Below are 20,197 nucleotides of genomic sequence, written 5' to 3'. Positions count from 1 at the left end.
CCTATGGGGGGCAGAGTGACCTTGGGCTGCAGGGGTGGGGCTGGGGGCACAGAGGGTGCTCCTGTTGCTATTTCAGGCACCACAGGCAGGAGGGGGAGCAGAGACATGAAGGGCCAGTGGCTTCTCCATGGCCCCCTCCCCTCGGGCTTCCCCAGACAGGAAGATTACACGTCTTCCTGTGGAGGGTCAGGGGACGGGAAATACTCACAGGCGGGGTGCACAGCTGAAGAGCTGAGACACCAGTAGAATTGGGGGTGGAATTGGACTGGAGACTGCATCTAGTGGGGAGGGCTTGGGGGCTCTGCTCAATATCCTATGAGACGCAGAGCAGCCCCACAATGAATTCCTGGGCCCCAGAGGTTGAGATACCCTGCTCTGTAAGAGCTCAGAACAAGAGGGAGGTGATATCCCAATACCTCTGGGACAGCTTTTGGGGGTCGGGGCCTTCAGAGGCCCATTCCTCTTGATGGCCTGGCACTTTGTGGTCCTGATATTTTTCTTTCTCTCAAGACAAACCTGTCCCCAGGATGACCTGGGCAAGAGTGCTGGGGCTCTCCTTACCCTCCTTCAGGCAGGTTGGGATGCAGTGTCAGTCCTGCCCCCTCCACGTTCTGCCCCCTCCTCCTTCACGAACCCTGGCCACAGCTCCCCCTAGAACCCAGGGACCTCATCTCCCCTCACTGGCTCCTGCTATATCCTCTTCCCTCCCCTCCCCTCCCCCTCTGGGGCCTTCTCAGCTTTCTTTCCTGGCTTCTTCCTCCTGCACATTTACACACTGGAGCTCCAAAGAGCCTGCCTCAGGCTCTCACCCACTGACCATCCTAATGACCTAAGAATGAAAACGCCTCAGCGCAGGCATCTCCAGAGTGTACCTGAAGAGCCAGCATTCAGTAAAATCTGTTGAGGAAATGAATGACTGAATGAGCAAATAGAAGAATGAATGAATGACTATGCCCTTAATTCCAGATTAGTACCTCAGGCCTGGGTCCCTCTCCTGAGATGCGGGGCCGGGTCTGCTTCTACATCTCTCCCTTGGTGGCCCCCACACAATGTACACCCACTGGGAGCCTCCTCCCTCCTGCTCTCTTCCAGGGCTCCCCTCTCAGGGACTGTCCCACCACCCACCCAGCTGCTTACGCGACTCCCTGGCCCTTCACGCACTGTCACCGGTCAGTTCTACTTCCTTCCAATTCTGGACTCCTGCTGCCTCTCCCGGCCCCCACCAAGCCGCTTCCAGGTCTCACAGGGACAGTCGCCGCCCAACCGGCCCCCACCCACGGTCCCCCACAGCACAGCAGTCTCTACAAGCAGCATCTGGCCACGCCACCCCTGCTCAGGCCCTCGCCGTGGCCGCGGGGCTGACCCCTCCCCTGCCTTCTGGTTTATATCAGAATGACGCTCCCTGTTTGTTCCAGCCTTGAAGCCTCAGCAAGGCTGGGCCTTCTGCTGGATTCCTCCTCAACCCCCAGCCCCCTCAGGACGGCCTCTGGCCCCTCCTGGCACAGGATCGGGTCAGAAAGCTCTCCAGCACCTTGGGCGGCTCTAATCAGACATCACCCCAGGGGCCCTGACTTCTCTGGTCAAGGGGGAGGCCCCACCTTCACTCCACTCCACTCCACTCCACTTCACTCACTTCACTCCAAGCCTCCTTCTGACCTCACAGACCAGGGCTGACACCAGGGGCAAAGGGCAGCTGAGACTATTGGGGAAAACTCCTCTGCCCGGCTTTGCTGGGAACCTGGAGAAACCTGTGCCCCAGCCAGACTTGGGTCACCTGCAGGTCACACTTCCGCACAGCAGGTAAAGCACCAGGTGTGGCCATGCGACTGGTGGTGACAGTTCTAGAAGCTCTGAGAGACTGGGGCTGGTGCCTGTGAACGGGCTGACATGATTCAAGGGTCCGGCTCTGTGGGAGTCACTGCAGCCACCGACCGTGGGCAAACCCCAAGCTGGCGGCTGGACCCCCACGCACAGCCCGGGTCCCGGCCTGCTCAGCTCCACTGCTTCCTCCCATGCTGCCTACACGGGTGTCGACAAGGACACCAGACCCCACGGGGAAACCGCATCTCACAGCTGAGAAACAAATTCATTTGCTGGCAAGATGGCGACGCTGATCCGCCTCGAGCTGGCAGCACCAGCCACCGGGGTGGGGGCAGAACCTTCTATGCTTCTTCTAAGACCAGGCAGAGGAGGAGGGAGAGCGAGGTGGGAGCCAGGGGCCGAGGAGGGACGCGGCTGACCTGATGATGAAGGCGCCTCTGACCTCCAGCAGCTTCCGTTCACTGCTGAACCTCTTGAGAAGGTTGATCATGAACTTATAGAAGTAGGAGTTCATGGTGGGAGTGGAGGGAGAACATTCTAAGCCTTTGGTACCTGTGGAGAGAGGACAGGGTTGTGATGTCACTGCGTGTCCTCAGAGACGGAGCCCTGAGAACAGAAACCTGGGAACATGAAAAGGTGTGTGTGGGGGGCAGGTCGAGGGCGACTCTCCCACCGGGGGCCGCGGTGGACGGCAGGAGAGCAGGGACGGTGCACGCGGGAACACGCACACACCCCGCTGCTCCCTGCGCACCCCATCACCTGCCCCCCGCGGGCCCAGGGCAAGGGGACGCTGGGCGCTGGAGTTAAAGCACCCCGCGGCCGCCCCCAGGAAATGAACTACACTTGGTCTTTATCTCCGTCGGTTAAGGACTCACGAGGAGCCCAAGAGGAAAAAGGGGAAAGACGCAAGACCCCAACCCACCGAGGCAAACGGCAGCTCCTCTCCCGCGTGAATGGGGAGCAGGGTAAGTGGGGATGCCCACGGAGGAGACAGCACTCGCTGACAAACGTCCCCGTGCGTCGCCTTCCCCCTGTGTTTTGAAACCAGATATTCTTCAGGCAAAGATGCTCCTTTAGAGTCACATCCGGAGACTTTCACAGCTCTGAGTGGGCTTTAGAACCAGAAGCACTTTTGGGGTCTCCCTCTGGCATGTGTCCCAGCTGAAAAAATACCAAGGGTCTACACAGCCCGCTTGCCCCTGCCGCCTCTGTAAAGCATCCAGCACGGAGGGAAGCGGGTGGGCACCTGGCCATCCTGGTGACGCGTGCTCACCCTCAGGGGTCACCCCACATGCCCCCCCAAACACACATGTCCTCAATACAACGGCTGTTGAGGTGTTAGGGACGTTAGCGATCCTTGTCTATCAGTCTGAGTCATTAACAGGACTTTTTTTTGAACAAAAGCTTAATTGAGATACAATTCACATGTCCTGACGTGCACTCCTGAAGTACACCATGCAGGGGTTTCCAGTATATTCACAAAGTTACTCATCAGTCACCACTAACTCCAGGTCATTGTCATCACCCCCTAAAGACCCCACACCCACTTGCTGTCACCCCCCCATCCCTGGCAACCATGAAACCACAGTCTCTAGGATCTGCTCACTCTGGACACTTCATGGAAATGGAATCGCACGCTGTGTGGCTTCTTTCATGTGGTGTAGCATTTTCAGGGTTCGTGCTCGAGGCAGTGCGCATCTGTCCTTTATTCACTTTTCTGGCTGAATCATATTCCATTGCCTGCAGGTACCATATTCGATCCATTCATCAGCTCGTGGTCATTTGGTTGCTTCTACTTTTTGGCTGCTAAGAAAAAGCTGCTGGGAACACAGAGTCTCTGTATGAACACATGGTCGTTTTACTTTGTTATGTACCCAGGAGCGCAGGTTCTGGATCACAATGCAGCTGGATGGCTCACTTTGGAGGAACTGTCAGGCCGTTTTCCACTGAGCTGCACTTTCCTACCAGCCATCGAGGGGATTCCGGTTTCCCCACAGCCCCAACACTGTGATGATCTGACTTCCTGTGACAGCCCCCCTCGTGGGTGTGGAGCGGGTGTGAGCGCCTGTCCCTGAGGAGGGGGGACACTGAGCATCTCCCCACGTGCTTAGGGGCTATTTGTCTACCTGCTTTGGAGAAACATCCACTCAAGTCCTCGGGCTATTTTCAAATTGGGTTTTGTGTATTTATTGTTGAATTGCAAGAGTTCTTTGGTACAAGTCTTTTGGGAATTTGATTTGCAAAATATTCTCTCTTTTCTGGGTGACAGCGTCACATTTTCTTAATGGCGTTCTTTATTTTTGTGTAGAAGAATTTGGGTGTAAGTCAGAGGTGTGGGGGGTGAGAGGATTCATTGATGGTGTTCTTTGAAACACAAAATTTTCAATTTCGATGAAGTTCAATTCCTCTATTCTTTCTTGGGTTGCTTGCGCTTTGGTGTTGTCGATGAAACATTACCTCATCCAAGGTCACAGAGAGTCACTGCTACGCTTTCTTCGGAGAGTTTCAGTTTGAGCTCTTACATTTAGGCCTTTCCTCCCCGTTAATGGTGTCACAGTATCTTTCCACATACGGGGGCATTACTTACTTTTTATACTTAAATAACTTTCCACGTTGATTGAAAAGTAACTGATAGTGATGTCTAAGTTTACGGTGCGCAATGCACTGAATACACATGTACATACACACACGCACATACACTCTTTAATGTTACAACTGCAGCTAACACCTCCCTCCACCACCCCACAGAGCTACCATTTCCGTTGCGTCTGGGGACATGGAGGATCTACCCTCTCAGCCGCTGGCACGTACATAACAGTCCCAGTCACTATGGCCACCTCACTGGACACCAACCCGGCCTCATTCATCTTCTAACAGGGCATTCACATCCCTTCTCCAGCGTCTCCCCAGTGCGGCTCCTTAACCCCCGGCGGCTGCTGCGCGTACTCAGCGCCGCTGTGTCCCGTGCCCTTATGGCCCCTTCACATGGAGCAGCTCGACTCACCCTCAGATGGGCCCTTGAAACACGCGCCCTGCCATGCTCGTCCCGGAGAAGCTGCGAGGGTCAAGCATTGCCGCGCAGGGAGAGGGGGATCTGACTGAGTTTGGGTGCCCAGGGCACAGCTGTGTCACCAGGGAGACCCGAGTGAGCCCCACTTCAGAACCGCCCAGGAGTCAGATGCCCGTTCGGGCCCAACCTAGTTAAAAGCTACACATGCGCGAGGACCCTCAGGGACTAACATTTCCGTGGGTGCAGGAACATCCATTCACATAATAAAATCCCCATCCCAGGTGGTCCCCGGCCACCATTTGTGAACACGTGACCCACGAAGAGGCACAATCTGAAAAGGCACGATCTGGTCATGAACCTATACTGGTCCCATGGAGACCAGGCTCCAGACACCCCACGCTGCCCCCACCTGCCCCCACGCCAGCAATGCTATAAAACTCCTAACTCCGCTGAGGAAGGGGAGCCGAGCCTTGAGCCTCAAGGAGCAGCCTGGCTATTTCTGAACAGGGAGAGAGAAGTGAACACTAGGGGGAGGAGGCGCCTCCTATGTCCGCTTCCTTCTGCGGCTTCAGTGTAGCCTGAACGAGCCGCCTCTCTCTTCACAGACAGGGCAGCCACTGCCTTGACCCTCCGGGTGATTCAGCTTGTGCAGTTCTTTCTCTCATTTCTTTCTCTTCCAGCCTCTGGGCGCTGCCTAAGCTTCCTGCTGGACTTGTCCTCCTGGCAGTTCTGCTCTGGGGCCTGTGTGTTTGCCTGGGCTTTTGCCCACAAAGGGACGGGTGATCTGGGAGTGTGAGGATTTGGGAACTCTTCTCTTCCCTACTCCCTTTCGCTCTTTCACTGCATCATTTAAACCTCTCCCTGATTAAAAACATTTGAGTACACTGGAGTCTGATAACTTTGCCTTTGTGCATGTGGGCAGCAGGAACCCTAGGATGGGCAACATGGGTTTTTCCCTCTTAATCTGGGGCTCCTGGGCTCTTCTTGTATTGCCTAACATCAGTTTTGGTTCCCTGATGGGATATAAACTCCCAATATCACCCTCTCCCCAATGCATGGTGAGGGTCTGCCCTTCTTGCTCCTGATTAGATGGCAGAAAAAGCACAAAAGTTGCAAGTCATAGGAAAAAAACAACGAAGAAGCATTTGTTTTTGTCTCATTTCACCAACGCAGGCTACGGTGACAGGGACACGTGTCCCTCCACTGGCTTCCCAGTGAGCTGCCACCCAGGCCGCTCCCCTCCTGTCTGCCAATGGTGGTCTCTTCCAAGCAGGGTCAACTGTGCAGGTCAGGAATGAGGGGGAGGGGTGAAGTGAGCCCACCTGCTCTGTGCTGGAGGAGGGATAGATGTGCCAGGTCAGGCGAGAGGGAATGCCGAGGAGGCAAGTGGCCTGTGGGATGGGGACCTGGCTTTGGCAACTTGACACCCATACGGCAGTTACAGGCATGTGCTGGGCCCACTTCCCTGCTGAAGCTTCAGTCTGTGCCACCTGCCTTTAAGACCGAATGTACAGGTGGTGGGAGGTGCTCCTGACAACGGCCAATTCTGTGCTCAACCTTTTTCTTGTCCCCTGTCCAGGGACTTCAGACTGACCCCTGACTGCTCACTTGGGGCCACACAATGAAGGAAGGACCCTGGGGCTATGGACAGAGAGTGGGAACCCCCAGGAGGGGTCCCTGAGTCAGGATGTGGGGTCTCCTGACCATGACTTCTGATTGCCCAGAGGAAACAGTCGTTGGCAGGGAAACCACTGCTTCCTGGGAAAACAAGAGAAGGAAGCTGGGGTGCCACAGGGGCCCCCTACTCCTTCCTTGCTTCATCAGACACAGCAGGAAGTTGGGGAATGGCTGCAGGTGGAGCATGAACAGAGGAGGTGGTCTGGAGCCGGGGTCCTATGGGACCCCCCGCTGCAGGGGCTGATACTTCCGGCATCACTGGGGACACAGCTTCAATGCCAGGGCCTCCTGTGACTGGTGGGCAGCGGAGCGAGGTCAGGCCTATAGGGCCCACCCACCCCCCAGGTTGTCCTGCAGCTCTGGCAGCTCCAGACCAGGTGTTCTCAGGGCAGATGCTGGAGGGACCATCCAGGACCCGGGCACCAGCTTTCCCAGGGGCCCAAGGCCCCAACCCCCAGGGGCAGACTTACTGGGCGAGCTCAGTAGGCTGGTTCTGCCAGGGGTGGGCACCTGAAGGTCTGAGTGGCTGACCCGGAGTTCAGGGCCATCAACGGGGCCTGGGTCATCCGTCTGGCCTGCGGGGGAGGAAGCAATTTCTGCCAAAACCTCTAGATTCTTCAGGATAACCTGGGGGGTAAAAGCAGAGATGAGCAATAGGGAGTGGAGATGGAGAAAGTCCTCCAGAGGGCAGAGCGGGATCTACGGAGGATGAGGGGCTGGTAAGAGCTGCCAACTGTGGTAATGAAAGAATTCAGAAAGTTCGAGAAAGGGTAGAGATTGAGGAGAACAGACAAGAAGGACACAGGCAGCAGAGTAACAAGCTGGAGCCTAGGCCTGGCCTCCTGCTTTCCATGACCTTTCTTCTCCAGTCCTGAGTGGATATCTGTGGGGTCCCCAAGAGATGGGTCCTCAGGCACTAGGGTGCAGTCTGTGTGGTGTGCATCTTGGGAATGTTTGGGTGTGGCCCCAGTGTCCACCTGAGATCCTACAGTTGCACTGCTGAGCGTGGCGGCCACAAGGCAGATGCCTCTGCTCACTGGGAGTCTGATAGGGAACTCCCTAACTTCCAGACACGCTCCTCAATTCTCAGCTACTTCCACAGCATCCAAGTGGGGCAGGGCTTCCCCAGCCTGCCAGGTTCCTCCCAGGAAGATGCAGAGTTGGGAACAGAGGACAGTCAGGTGTGTGGCCCTCTCTGCTGGGTGTTGCAAGGTCCCCCAGTCATCCCACTACTCCGGGCCCTCGTATCATTGCAAACCCCACCTCCTGCTTCTCACTGGGTTTCAAGAGTGAGTGAGGAGGTGCCTCACTGGGGAGGACACATTCACACGCTGGTGTGTGTGAGTGTGTGTGTAACTCACCTGCCCCAGTGACTCCAGCAGGGCTCTGATCCCTTTGTAGGGAGTGACCCATCCCTTTCTGCTCCCCACTCATCTTTGTGCCTGCTTTACCCATAGGTGTACCCCAGGACTGGTGTTGGCCCCTGGCAGATGCCCAAGAGGCAGAAGAATGTACAGAGCCCAAGCCAAGAATGAGCAGGGCGACTGAAATCTCTGGTCCAGGACCAGGGAAGCGCCCTGGCTGGTGGGGGGGCCCTGGGGGTGGCCCTGTGCTCCACCCAGGCCAGCCGGGTACAGTATGGTGACCCCAGTCAAGATGAGGCCACTCAGGGTTCTGTGGGCTGATGACGGACTGGAAGTAGTCAGTGGTGAGGGTTTGGCCGGCGCACAGCCTTGTAGACAAACTGAAACCAATTTTATCTAACAACAGCAAAAAAGAAGATATAATGAACACCCTCTCCTGAGGTTCCTTTTCCCAAGGTCACACTTGTGCGTCATCCTACCCTGTCCCGGTTGTCACTTCTCCGGGGTCCCCTCCACCCGAAGCTGCTCACCCTTTCAGGCCATGGAGCTCCTCGAGCAGTGGCTTATCAGGGACAGTTACTGGCTGCTTTTCTCCCACCCCTCTGTGCTGCACCCCGCCTCCCCCAGGTAGGACCCGGCACTCAAGCGCTGTCACCTGTCCCACCCTGTGCTTCCCTTCGTCGCTCCCCTTTCTCAGCAACAGCTGAGTCCCTGCTGAGCCAGGGGCTGGGGCCGCAGGTAAGTCAGACCTGCCCCACCCAGACCGGGAGGAAACCCACAAGGCCTCCCTGCATGTGAGGGCAGAGGGCACTTGGAAGCATTCGGGGCAGGCCTGCGGGCAGTGGATCCATGATGTTGAAGAATGAGGGGGTAATAAGCCCATACAGAGCCCATACAGAGCCCAGGAGCCAGTGCTGCCCCTGTGCCCAGGCCAAGTGTGGGGGCCTGGGGGTTCAGGCCCCGAAGCAGGACCAGGCCTCTGCTTTGCTGGAGGCAGAGTCCCCAGCAGGGTCTCTGCTTCAGAAATGGCAGAAAGAGGGTGCAGAGGACAGTGGGATGGGGGGTACAGACAGCAAAGCAGGGTTAGCCAGGGTCCAGAACGGGTGCCAGATTCATGATTCCCTGCTGATTTTCAAGCCTCAAATCCCTCCAGCAGAGAGACAGGAAAGCAGGGACTCTCACCGGTTACAGTACCCCCTCCTCCACCTCCTCAACTGTCCCCAAGAGGAGCTGCAATCCTCCCCCTGCTGGAGGCTCACGAGGTGCGCCACAAAGCTCCGACAACCTTGCACTTCAACAAATGGAGTTTCCACAGTCTGAGCGGGGCTGTTAATGGCCTGCATCTCCTGCCTTTAAGTGCACCCGCATGCGGGACCCACGCTCAGGCAGAGTGCAGATGGGATTAAACCACCCTATTCAAAGGACTGAAAACTCAGCTGCTTCCAGTTAAGTCCTAGGGAAGGAACCAATTGGCTAAGCTCCTCGCTTCCTTTCTGTGTTGAAATGAGGGCCAGCGCCGTGTGGTGGATGAGTCACGAGCAACTCAGGCAGAACTGGGCCAGGTCCAGCTGGGCCTCCCACACTGGAGGTGAGGGATGCGAGCGGGTGTGGTGTGTCTGCATGTCCCTATCCTTAGAGGATCTATAGGCCTCGACCCGCCTGTTAGCATTCCCCTTCAGTTTCCAGGTGCAGTTGGGGGCCCTCAAAGCCTGGTACCACCTCAGGGAAGACTGGGGTGTGTCACTGCACAGGCAGCTCCCTTCTCCCTGTCACCCCCAGTCCATGTCGACTCCCACATCCCCACCAGGCAGGGGGAGGTCTATACAGGTGAGGGCCTGTTGCTTCATGGAGGACACAGCTCTGCCCAGAACCCAGTGGAGGGAAGGAGAGGGCCAGGGGGCACAGCCTGCCAGTGCCTGACGTGTAGCCTGGAGCTGGGATGGGCAGAAGGAAGCGATGCCACCCTGGCGGATGGCAACACCCAGGCGCAAATCCTGCCCCTTGGCTGGGTGGCAGGGCAGTCCTAGGAAGAACCACCCAACCTGAAGGTCCAGCAGTGGAACAAGGAGACTGGTGTGGGGCCAGGTGTGCAGGGACCCAACCCCAGATGACCGAAGGACCCAGGGCCTAGCTCTCCTCCCCTCTCGTGGTTTCTCCTGCTGCTTGGGCTCTGGGTTAACTTCCCAGAGGAGACTGGGATTCAGAGAGCTGAGTTTAGCAGGGCCAGTAAAGCAAGACCAGCCCCTGTGTGCCTCTACCACCACTCTCCATTGCCTTTAAAGGGCAAGTTCCTCTGGTAGACTGGCTTTGTAGCTGACACTTGGTGTCAGCGTGCTCTTCAGAAGGGCTCAGGTACAGAGGAAGGTCCTTGCTCCCAAAGCCAAGAGCTCTGAACAGGGTTTCCCTCCACAGGATTCACCTTACCAGGTAAGACAAGCAGGATGCTTTTGGGTGTTGATTTAAGAGAACAAGAACAACAGCACAGGCTGCTCAATTATCAGATCCCTCAGTTATTCAAAAGTGGAGGTGGGGTAGCCAGTGGCACAGAAAGAAGGGGCTATTAGTGACCTACCTCATCCGATTCATCTGATAACGTCTGCAGGAGGATGGGGAAGAGGCTGTCCGTGTGCCGGAACATCTGGAGGGCAGAGATGTTGGGGCTCATGAGCCTCCCGTGGCAGGACAGGTTCCCACTGCATGGCCACCTCCCTCCTTCGCACCCAGGCTCCAAGGACTCTTTAAACAACTGTCCCTTCTCTGCAATGACCAGAACGCCAGCAATTGTGGGCAGGTCCCCATAAAACCAAGGGGATGTGGAAGGAGTCCCTGGCTCCAGGGGCCTCCTGGGCCAGGCCCATGAGGCTTACCTTCCGGGGCGTCTTGATGTAGAGGTGGTATAGCCACTTGAGGACGGCAATCCTGGTCATCATGCCGATGGCCATGTCACTGAGGTGGCAGTTCAGGACCTGCACAATCCCGTCGAGGTGGAGGGTGACCGGGGCCCTGTCAGTGCTGTGGGCAAGAGTAGCAGGAAGAGTGGGGGTGAAGCCCAGGTAGACCCCTCCCCTGGGGCTCCTGGGAGCCTGTATCTCTCCCTCCACTTCCCGCTACCCACCCCAGGGCTGGAACTAGAATGCCCACATTGAGGGAGGAGTGCTGAGTGCCCACCCACACCCCCTTTCTTCTTCTAGCACTAGCCCGGCTCTGGAGACAGGTTAGGAGTGAGACCATCTTTAGGGTGTCACGCAGCTGGGCCCCAGCAAACCTCAGGACATTAAGTACAGATCGTTTGTTGCCAAAACAAAACCAGCACGTGCAGAGGCCCAGGGGAAAGGCCTTCAGCAGACACACCTCGCCCACTGGGCAGAGCACTGTGCCTGCCTGGCTGAGAGGCCCTGAGTTGCCTGTGAGGTGTAAACACTCCTGTTTGAACTGGGGAGGAGGCAACCTGCTTGTACCTATGAGAAACAGCCAATTCAGAATATGCTTTGCTCCAGGGGACCCCTGGCTTCCCTGGGCTCCGGAGAGAGGCTGGCATTTTCGGGGCAGGGGGGTGGACAGTATGGCCAGAGAATCTTAGTATGCCAGGGCCGGTCTCCCTTCCTAACAACACAGGGTGCTGGACTGTCCAAAGGTGCCAAGCCAGGGCAGAGCAGGGGCTGCGTTCCCGAGGGCCCAGGCTGGTGCGTGTGTTGTCTGTCTTACTAAATGGCCTTTCATGGTATTTCCAGCTGCTCAATTATTCATTTGCATCAGGAGCTCCACGCCCGAGCTTTCCTTATTTGCCTGCAGCCTCTTTGAAGTTCATTTCAGGTAAATCCTTAATAGGCACGATTCTGAGCTATCAGTGCTAAATGGACCGGGTACTTAATAGGGTTTGAAGATTCCCCAGGGTGCGAGTTTTGGGGTGAGAGCGGGTGCCACTAGACTATGGTGAGCAGAAGGGATGGCGTGGGGGGGATGTGGCCCAGCATGTGTTTGTACTTGAGCTGCTGGTGGGCAGAAGGCAGCGCCAAGGCCCACTCCCTGACCACACCCCACAGTTGGGCCACTGGTGCGGGTGAACCACCATGATGGTGGCAGTACCAAAAATGCCAACTCACCTTCTTGGATCAATGGGCCGGGCTGCTATTTCAAGCTCTGTATCAGCACCACCTCTTTCACTACCCCCCAAGCCCTGTGCCAGAAGCAATGTTACTCCCATTCTGAAGGCCAGGGCATGAGCCATTCAGTAACCTGTCCAAGGTGACATAGCCAGGAATTGTGGAACCACAATTTGAACCTGTGGAGGCTGAGTCCAGAGAGGACTCACCCACCACACAGCATCCCAGTGGGTCAGGCTAAGATGCCCACAACAGTACCCTTCCCAGCCATCAGCTGACAGGGGCAGAACGACAATCCCAGGCAGACAGTCCATTCTCTGGCCAGGTTAGACCTGCAGCCATGTGCTGGAGGAAGAGGGAGGAAAGGTTGTCACACATGCCCTTTCAACATATTTTCTTGTCTGCAGGTCAGACAGCCTGCGTGAGGGTAAGAGGGCATGCCTGGTGTTGATAGGGGAGGAGGTGAGGGGTGGGGGCATTCAAATCCAAGTGTCCCAAACAGGGTCTCAAGATGCCAGGCTGGGTGCTCCCTCAGCTATTTAAATCACCCAAGATGCTTCTGGCCAGGTCAGTGTCTCTACTGAGGGCAGAAAGTGTCAGCCCACGGTGGCACCCCTGTGTGAGGTGTCACTGTGCCAGGGCCAAATGACAAAGGAGGACTTCATGGAGCTGGTATGGAAACTGACAGCCTCCAGACCTAGCAAACCTCCCAGATATGGGAACCTCGGATGGCTGGGAGGCGGCTGTCGGCTCCAGCCAACAAGGACTTTGTACTCCACAGCCCTCTGGGCTCACACGACCCAGCTCTTCAACGCACACACTGGGGAGCAGAGGTGGAGAGTGTAGGGACTGTGCCTGGCCTGAAGCTGAGCGCCGAGAATGCATTCCGTCAGCTGGGGCGACTCCCTGGGTGTCACCTCCCTGGTCTGGCTGGAGGTGCAGGTCATGGGATGCAGGTGTGCCCCCGGACACCAGGGAGATGATCCCAGTGCCTGGGGAAAGGAGGATCCCAGTTCCCGCCCTGAGGAGGCTGCTCTCAGCGGCTGTGATGGGGGCAAGCAGCTGTGGGGCTCTGTGCATGGTGGGATGGGGGAGTAGGACTCTGGGACACCGCCTTCCCAGAGGGGCACTGCATGGTGAGTGCAGCTCCTGAGCTGCTCGTCTGGAGCCTGAGACAGCACATCTCAGCCCCTGGCTTTCTGACCCTAGCAGACACAACGGAGCTGACTCGCAGTGTAAAATGCATTTCTGTATCAATTCCAAAAAGTCTAGACGAGTCACTCCTGGGAGCAGACGAGCTATTTCAAGGTGTCTGCAGAACCCCATCTTCCGGAGTGTTTTCTCATGAAGCATCTCATAAGGAACGTCTCTCGTGGGGATGGACTATACGTTTTCCACATGCACGGTGCTCCTGGGGGCTTTTACAGCATCGATTTAGTGAATAAATGCTTCTGATAGAACCAAAAAAGAATGGTAAATTCCAGAGGTTCTCTCTGGGAGGCAGCACTTAATTTCGATCACATCTAACTCCTCATGGTTTTCATATGCTGCTTCTTGACTCAAAGGAGAACTAAGGTGAAACTAAAATAAGAACTGTTTCTGAATCCAGAGTTGCTTTTTATAGAAAATGATTATAAATTTTTTCAATCAGTAGATGCTAAAAGTTGGGAGCACCGATCTCTAGATATTTCCACTTGCCTTATGTACAGGGCAGTCAGCTACACCAGGACACCTGTTCTGAATGTCACCAGCGACACCCTGGTCCTTTGGCAAAGCCCAGGGCAGGGTGAGGCCTGTGCATATAGTAACACCCTCCAGGTGACTTGGGGGTCCAAGAAGCAAAGCTTCCACAACTGCCCGACTGAACTAACAGCCCCATCTCTGCCTCCTCTTAGCCCTCTGCCTGCCCCCACTGCCATAGTCCTGGAGCAGGGCCACACCTCGTAGCCTGGATTGTAGTGACAAGTCTTCAACAGGCCTCATCCACACACCTCCCCCCACCCCATGGTGGCCAGAGTCTTCTGGATCATGCATTTGCTCCCTTCACTCCTGTGTGTCATTCTGGCTCTACAGCCTTCAGAACAAGAGCAGATTGCCTCTGCAGCATCCACCACTCCCCTGCATCTCTGTCCTCTGAGTTCTAGACCTTTCCCATGAGGTCTAGATGTGCCACAGCACACAGCGCTCCTGACTGGCCCAGCAGCCACCTGCTCCTCCTTCTACCACAGCTTGGGAAGCGGTGCCAGGTGAGCTGGACTGGGCTAAGGCTTAAAGTCTAGAAGACATGCTTTCCCTTATTTCTCTCCTCTTGCTCCATCCCATCCATCAGCAAATCCTATTCATTCTGCCTTCAAAGCAGACCTCAGGCCTCCAGCTTTCTCCATATTCTGCCACCTCTTCAGTCCAAAACTCTTGTCACTTCTTACTGGGATGGCAGTGGTGGCCCTCTAGCAACTTGCACCTATGGAGCACCCCCAAATCCATTCTCCACACAGCAGTCCCTGATTGTCAGTCCTCCCTTAGTCCTAAAATGGAGATACTACTGACCCCACAGGATTTAAATGCTGGCAAACTCCAATGAGACAACACAGAGTCTGGCAGAGCCCAGCCTAGGAAGCGCTGTGTTCATCACATCCAGGTGCCTGCACTTGTCCCCAGCACCCTGAGTCCCCACCAGAGCAAGCTCTACTACCCGTTTTCTGCCTCCCACCAGAGAGCCTCAAGGTCAGGAACTGCATCTTTGTCTTGGCCCCTGTCGGGCTGACCACAGGCAGGTGCTCTGCGAATGCGTGACAACTCACTGAAAACCAAGGCATCATGTTTATGCGCCTGCTCCAGCAACTCAGAAGAGGTGTGAGCAGTAGTCCTTATTTACAACCGGCACTTGCACATGACAACACGCACATGGTCCTTGGAGACTCAAAAAAATGATATAAATGGAGGAGCGGTCCTAAGGCTCTGACGGGGTTGGGGGAGGAGAGCCTCTTGGGGTTGAGTGCACTTTCCCTTTCTGAGTGATTGGTTCCCCCAGGCCCAGGCTCAGTGCTGAGTTCCTAGGGAAGAAAACCCCTTGGGGGAATTGCCGTCAATTCCGGTCCCACAGGTGCCAATTCTGCCCAAAGAAAAAGTGACATGGGGCAAGTTCAGGGGACTTAGTTCAGGGAACAGAACATGGCAATTCTCTCTCCAGGGGCAGGCCAGCACCCTGCGGGGTGTAGGAGTGGGCTGGAGGGAGGAGACAGTCTCAATGCTTGGCCTGCACTGCCCCCATGTGGAAGACTGCGCCCTCACACCCATCTGGGCGCCTGGGACTCCGTGCGGGCACTGTCCTCTCACAGCCCCCTCCCTAGTCAGTGCCACGTCATCCTGACAAAAGGTGCCAGGCAGCTGTGCCAGCAGCAGCTCCCTGTAGTCACAGGCACGGGTCAAACTTTTATAACTTGTTTCTACTGACCTCTGACAGCTTCCATCCCTCCCCAGAGGCTGTGGCCATCGGAACTGGTGGGATGGGCTTGCTCGGTGCCCTTCAGATCCCCTCATCAGCACCCTCCTGGGCCCTGTAAGTGGCCCTGAGCAGAGCTGGCCTCGACTCTTCGCTGCAGACTCCCGAGTCCAGGAGCGATCTAGATCTCTGGCTTTGAACAAACATCTCTGGCTGGAAGAAAGCACTTACCTGGCTGGACTGAAGACGTTGATGCCACTACCGAAGCTGGAGTCACAGGAACCATCTGGCACTCCTGGAGGGAGGGAGAGGAATGAGGCATCAGGCTAAGAGGTTCTGGGGTCTTTTGAATGAACAAGATCCCTGTCACAAGGACACATTCTCTCTCCAGCCCCCACACCCAATTCCTCTTGAAAAGAAATGTGGCCCTGAAGCCCTGAGAACTTGAGGCCTACTCGTCCTCCATGCTTTGGGGACAGTGCCCATGCTTAGAAGTTTTGAGGCACAGTGATCTTGCGGGGGTGGGGGGGTGAGGGTGGGGGACATGACACCAAGTGCTGTACACACCTGGGAAATCCCCAAAGGGTCTGTTGGCCTGAGGGCGGTGAGAGTTAAAAATGACTCTGACAATCAAAATAACCAACCAAAGAGACAAAACAAAAAGAAGAAACGCAACAAAAAAGAATGGGGAAAATGACTTCTGGGACACTCACGATCACTAGCCCTCAGGGAATCAGAAGTCAAATCTGCAATTTGACGCTACTGCACACCCGCGAGTGAGGACTGTAGCCTGGCTTGGCGGGGACCAGAACCCACTTGCCCCTCGGTGGGGAAGGGACAGACAAGACCGTGCAAGTGCCCTGGGGGCAGTCTGGCAATTTCTTCAAAGGTCAAACAGTTACCACATGACTCAGCACTGCCACTCCTAGGTATACGCCCAAGGGAAATGAGAACTCGTGGCCACATGAACACTTGTTCGCCAGGCTCCCAGCAGCACTATTTATTGGGACATTATATGTCCCACAGGGGCATCGACCCACGTTTCTGCACTGGTAAGCGGACACACAAAATGTGTCTTGGACACACTGCGTGCTCTTTATGATCCGGCAGTGAAAGGACAGAAGTGCCGACAGCCTGCACCATGGACACACCCAGAAACCTCAGCTGGGAAGGCAGTCACTGGGCCTTGTGGAGTCCACTCGCACACATGTCCCTATCGCCAGACCCAGAAAGTGGGTCGAGGTCGCCAAGGGCTACAGGGGTAAGGTGTGAGTACCGGGGTATAGGCCAGATGCGCAGGGGAGTGGGAGGATTCACCAGAGACAGAGCAGGGAGCAGAACAGGCAGATCCACTGACATACACCACTGAGGGGAGCAGTGGGCGAGACAGGAGAGGTCTGCCCCGCTGTGTGGGACCCTCGCCGGCTGGCCGGGATCAAACCCGCTCTGCAGAGGCTGCGGATAGCGCTCAACAGCCTAGCGCCACCAGGGGAGGCCCAGCTGTTTGCTTTTTAAAAGAAAAATTTTTTTACTTTGAAGTAATTTTAGATTTGCATAAAAGTTGTGAAAAGTGAGTTCTGTCCACTGTTCCCCCAGGAACAGCACACGTGGCTGGAGGTCACTGGACACGAGGAAAGGAGCAGGGACCTGGGCAGCTGTGCCTGCTGTGCCATTGTAGCTCTGTCCCGGACAGAACGCCCTGCCTGCAGCTGTCCTGTCTCCTCTGGCCCCCCAGCCTGAGACAGCTGCCCAGCCTTTCTGTACAGCCTGGTCACCCTGCAGTGTCTTCCAGTTTCTGTCTGTCTCATGCTTTCCCACTCTAAGGTGGAGGTTCTGCATTTTTGAAAGAAGGCCCTGAAGTGATGCACCTGCTCCGCCCGGCACCCCAGGGGACCTGATGTCTGTCACTGTGCTGGAGACCATTACCCTCACCACATCTGCAGGGGTCCTCCCCGTAAGGTTACTACTTCTCTTTTTGCGATTAATAAATATTGTGGGGAAGACACTTAGACATATACACTTTTCCCCTTAAACTTCCCCCCAATGATTCTAGCATCCAATGAGAGAACCTGCCTATAATTAGCACTGTGGCATTTGCTCAGTGGTGACTTCTTATTCCCTCTTTTTTTCTACATTGATCACCTGGAATTCTTCTATAAGGAAAAGTTGTCCCTTGCCTGCCTGCCATCCACCCATGCATCCATCATTATGGGTCCATCGTTACAGACCCATGGATATTTATTCTGTGGGCTACAAATGAAAACCACCATTATACACGGTTGTTCAAGTGGTACAAAAACTTTGACCTCTTGAAAGTTTTAAATTAGACTAGAAATTCCAGACAAAACAAAGCCAAACCCACTTCTCTCCCATGGCTGCAGTTTTACTTTGCCCCACGTGCAGGGATCTACTTGGCTGAGCAGGCAGGATCCCTCTCCAGCTTCTGCTATCCTACTCTTTGTTTTGTGAACATAAATGGAATCACAGGGTATTCTGTCACTTTGTTCTCTGTCTTAGAGCGGGGTAGTTCCAGGTATGGGCATTGGACACCACCCCTCCCCCAGAAATGGGGTCTTTATTGAACATGAGAACTGCAAGCTGCCACCTGCCTCCTCTTGCCCCAGAGGCCCCAGGGGACGGGGCACAGCTCCCTAGGGTAGGTGCGGGGGATGCCTGGGCCTGACTAGCAAGCAGCCTGGTGTCAGCTGGACCAGGGCCTTCGAGGGAGAGGAGGTGCAGGGGAAGTCTGGGCAGGTCAGCTGTGTGCCCCGGTGGCCTTCCTCCTGCTATATTTATAGAAATGATGTGCTATCAGACTTGTGCTGCCAGTTAATTTTGACTGCCTACATGTTTGCACTCTTACATCCTTGTGCACGATGCGGGTATTTCTCAAGGCTCATGGGGGTGATGGTGGGGGCTGCTGAGTGCAAGGGTGAGACACTGATATCTTAAGAGACACTGTGCCATTTAGGAAGCTTCCATCTGACTTCCATCTCCGGCCTGTACAAGAGGGTAGCATGGTGCCCACACCACAGGCTTGTTACGAAAACACACGTGCTAATGTTTGTTAGGTGTTTTAAGATGACGCCTGGTGTGTTTGTCACATCAGGAGATAAGCTTCATGGACGTGCAACTTTTCCTTCCTCTGGGGTATTCTTTGCTTCTTGATGTAAAGGAACTCTGTCTGGGGTTTGGGTTTGAGGGTGAAATGCACCGAAATGTCTCCTCCCAGTCTGTGTCTTGTAACTTTTAGCCTGCTTTGGGCTAGACCACTCCTCAATTTAAATAGGGTGGCTCTTTTTGATCATTTTTGCTCATGGGTCTCTTTTAAAAGAAATCCTTTCCAAGTGCCCTTGCCAAGAAATGTGGAGCTTGAACCTGATAGTTAACTCTGACTGATTCACAGGAAATGGAGGGGACAGATGGCCACGATGAAGTCACCACGGGAAATTCCACAGGACAAACGATCCAGTTTCCTAATGGGCAAACTGCAAGGAAGAAAAAAAAAAGGCGCTAACTTGGGGTACTCATCAGCAACTATAATGAATGAGGCCTCTCTGCTCCTAACTCAAGCTGTGAAAAAGCAAAAAGCAAATCTCTAGTCATGGGGAATACAAACCCCGACTGGATATTGAAGAGTAACAATGTCTTAATTTTGTTTTCCTTTCCTGAGGTGCGATGATGTGTTGTGGTGATTTCTGGAAAAGGAACGTTAATCTTTTAGATCTGCAGATGAAATGACTTGATGTCAGGAATTTGCTGCAAACTGACCAAGGATGGGAGAACAGAAATATGAAGATGGGTCACGATGGAGAAACGTTGAAGTAATTCACAAACGTGAGGTGCTGGATACTTCCATCATTACTGTTACTTTCTATGCACTGGGCATTTTTTCTAGGCTTTTCATAAATGCCTTTAATCCTCTTAGTCACCTTGTGAAGTAGGAAACTGAGGCACAGAGGATGAGTGACTAACTCGGTCACACAGCTGGTCAGCGGTGGGATGGTGGGACACAGGCAATGTCTCTCCAGATCCCACACCCACATATCGCACTACAGTTGCTTTTAGGTTTTGATGAACATGCAGGGCAGGGTTAAGAGCTGAGGAATGCAGGCGGCCTCTAGAAACTGCCACAGAAGTAGCTTAACACAACACAGACCAGAGGTCAGAAGTCTAATGTGGTCCGCAACTGTCCTCATGCTGTGTCCAATTTGTTACAGCAGCAATGAGACACGAATACACCTGCTATCATTTTCCCTAAAGATCTAGAACACTCCACTTTCCCTATCAGTCATCACCCCATTTCTGTTCCTCTTTATTTTTTTTAATGGTAAAAAAATTATATTTCGAACTGGCCAACTAGACTCAGTTGAGAGGATCCCAATTTTGTTGGCCGACATTCAGAGCATCACAGTCAGGAGCAAGTTGCACCCCTGCCTTCTCTCCATCAGGTCTGATCAGGGTGTTGACTTTGGTCCCCTCAATGTCTCCCGGGGTGCTCTTCTAGGGATATTTGAGTTGCTCTCAGAGTCACAGTGTCTTGGGCCTCTGGACGGTAGGAGACATGTGGATTTTTTTTTTTCTTGTGGCTGTGGATGCCTCTCAGCACTGCTTTCTTGGTCTCTAAAGTTCTGGCTTTGGGATGGATGGGGGCTTTTTTTCTTTGCTTTTGGCACCATCTTCACAAAAAAGCTCCATCCCCCTTATAGGCAAACTCTTCAAAAGGATTCTGATCCTTGCCGTGTGCACGCCCCCTCCCCATTCTCCCTCAGCCCACACT

General features: G+C 54.7%; 1 protein-coding gene across 3 annotated transcripts in view; it reads right to left on the bottom strand.

Annotated features, from left to right (window-relative positions):
• The window catches only part of VAC14 (VAC14 component of PIKFYVE complex), a gene marked incomplete at its 5' end in the record, with an annotated part of 49,358 nt that overhangs the window by 10,307 nt on the left and 18,854 nt on the right, over positions 1 to 20,197 (bottom strand). For all 3 annotated transcript variants that reach the window (XM_084257204.1, XM_084257205.1, XM_084257206.1), the window contains 5 exons: positions 2,241 to 2,373; positions 6,979 to 7,135; positions 10,445 to 10,510; positions 10,740 to 10,884; positions 15,649 to 15,712. In XM_084257204.1, the coding sequence (XP_084113330.1) occupies positions 2,241 to 2,373; positions 6,979 to 7,135; positions 10,445 to 10,510; positions 10,740 to 10,884; positions 15,649 to 15,712 (565 nt within the window). The remainder of the gene's footprint in view (positions 1 to 2,240; positions 2,374 to 6,978; positions 7,136 to 10,444; positions 10,511 to 10,739; positions 10,885 to 15,648; positions 15,713 to 20,197) is intronic.

Source organism: Talpa europaea (assembly GCF_964194135.1).
Source record: "Talpa europaea genome assembly, chromosome: 16".
Classification (NCBI taxonomy): Eukaryota; Metazoa; Chordata; class Mammalia; order Eulipotyphla; family Talpidae; genus Talpa; species Talpa europaea.
The sequence above is the reverse complement of the archived record's forward strand: the minus strand, read 5'-3'. Positions and strand labels throughout refer to the sequence as shown.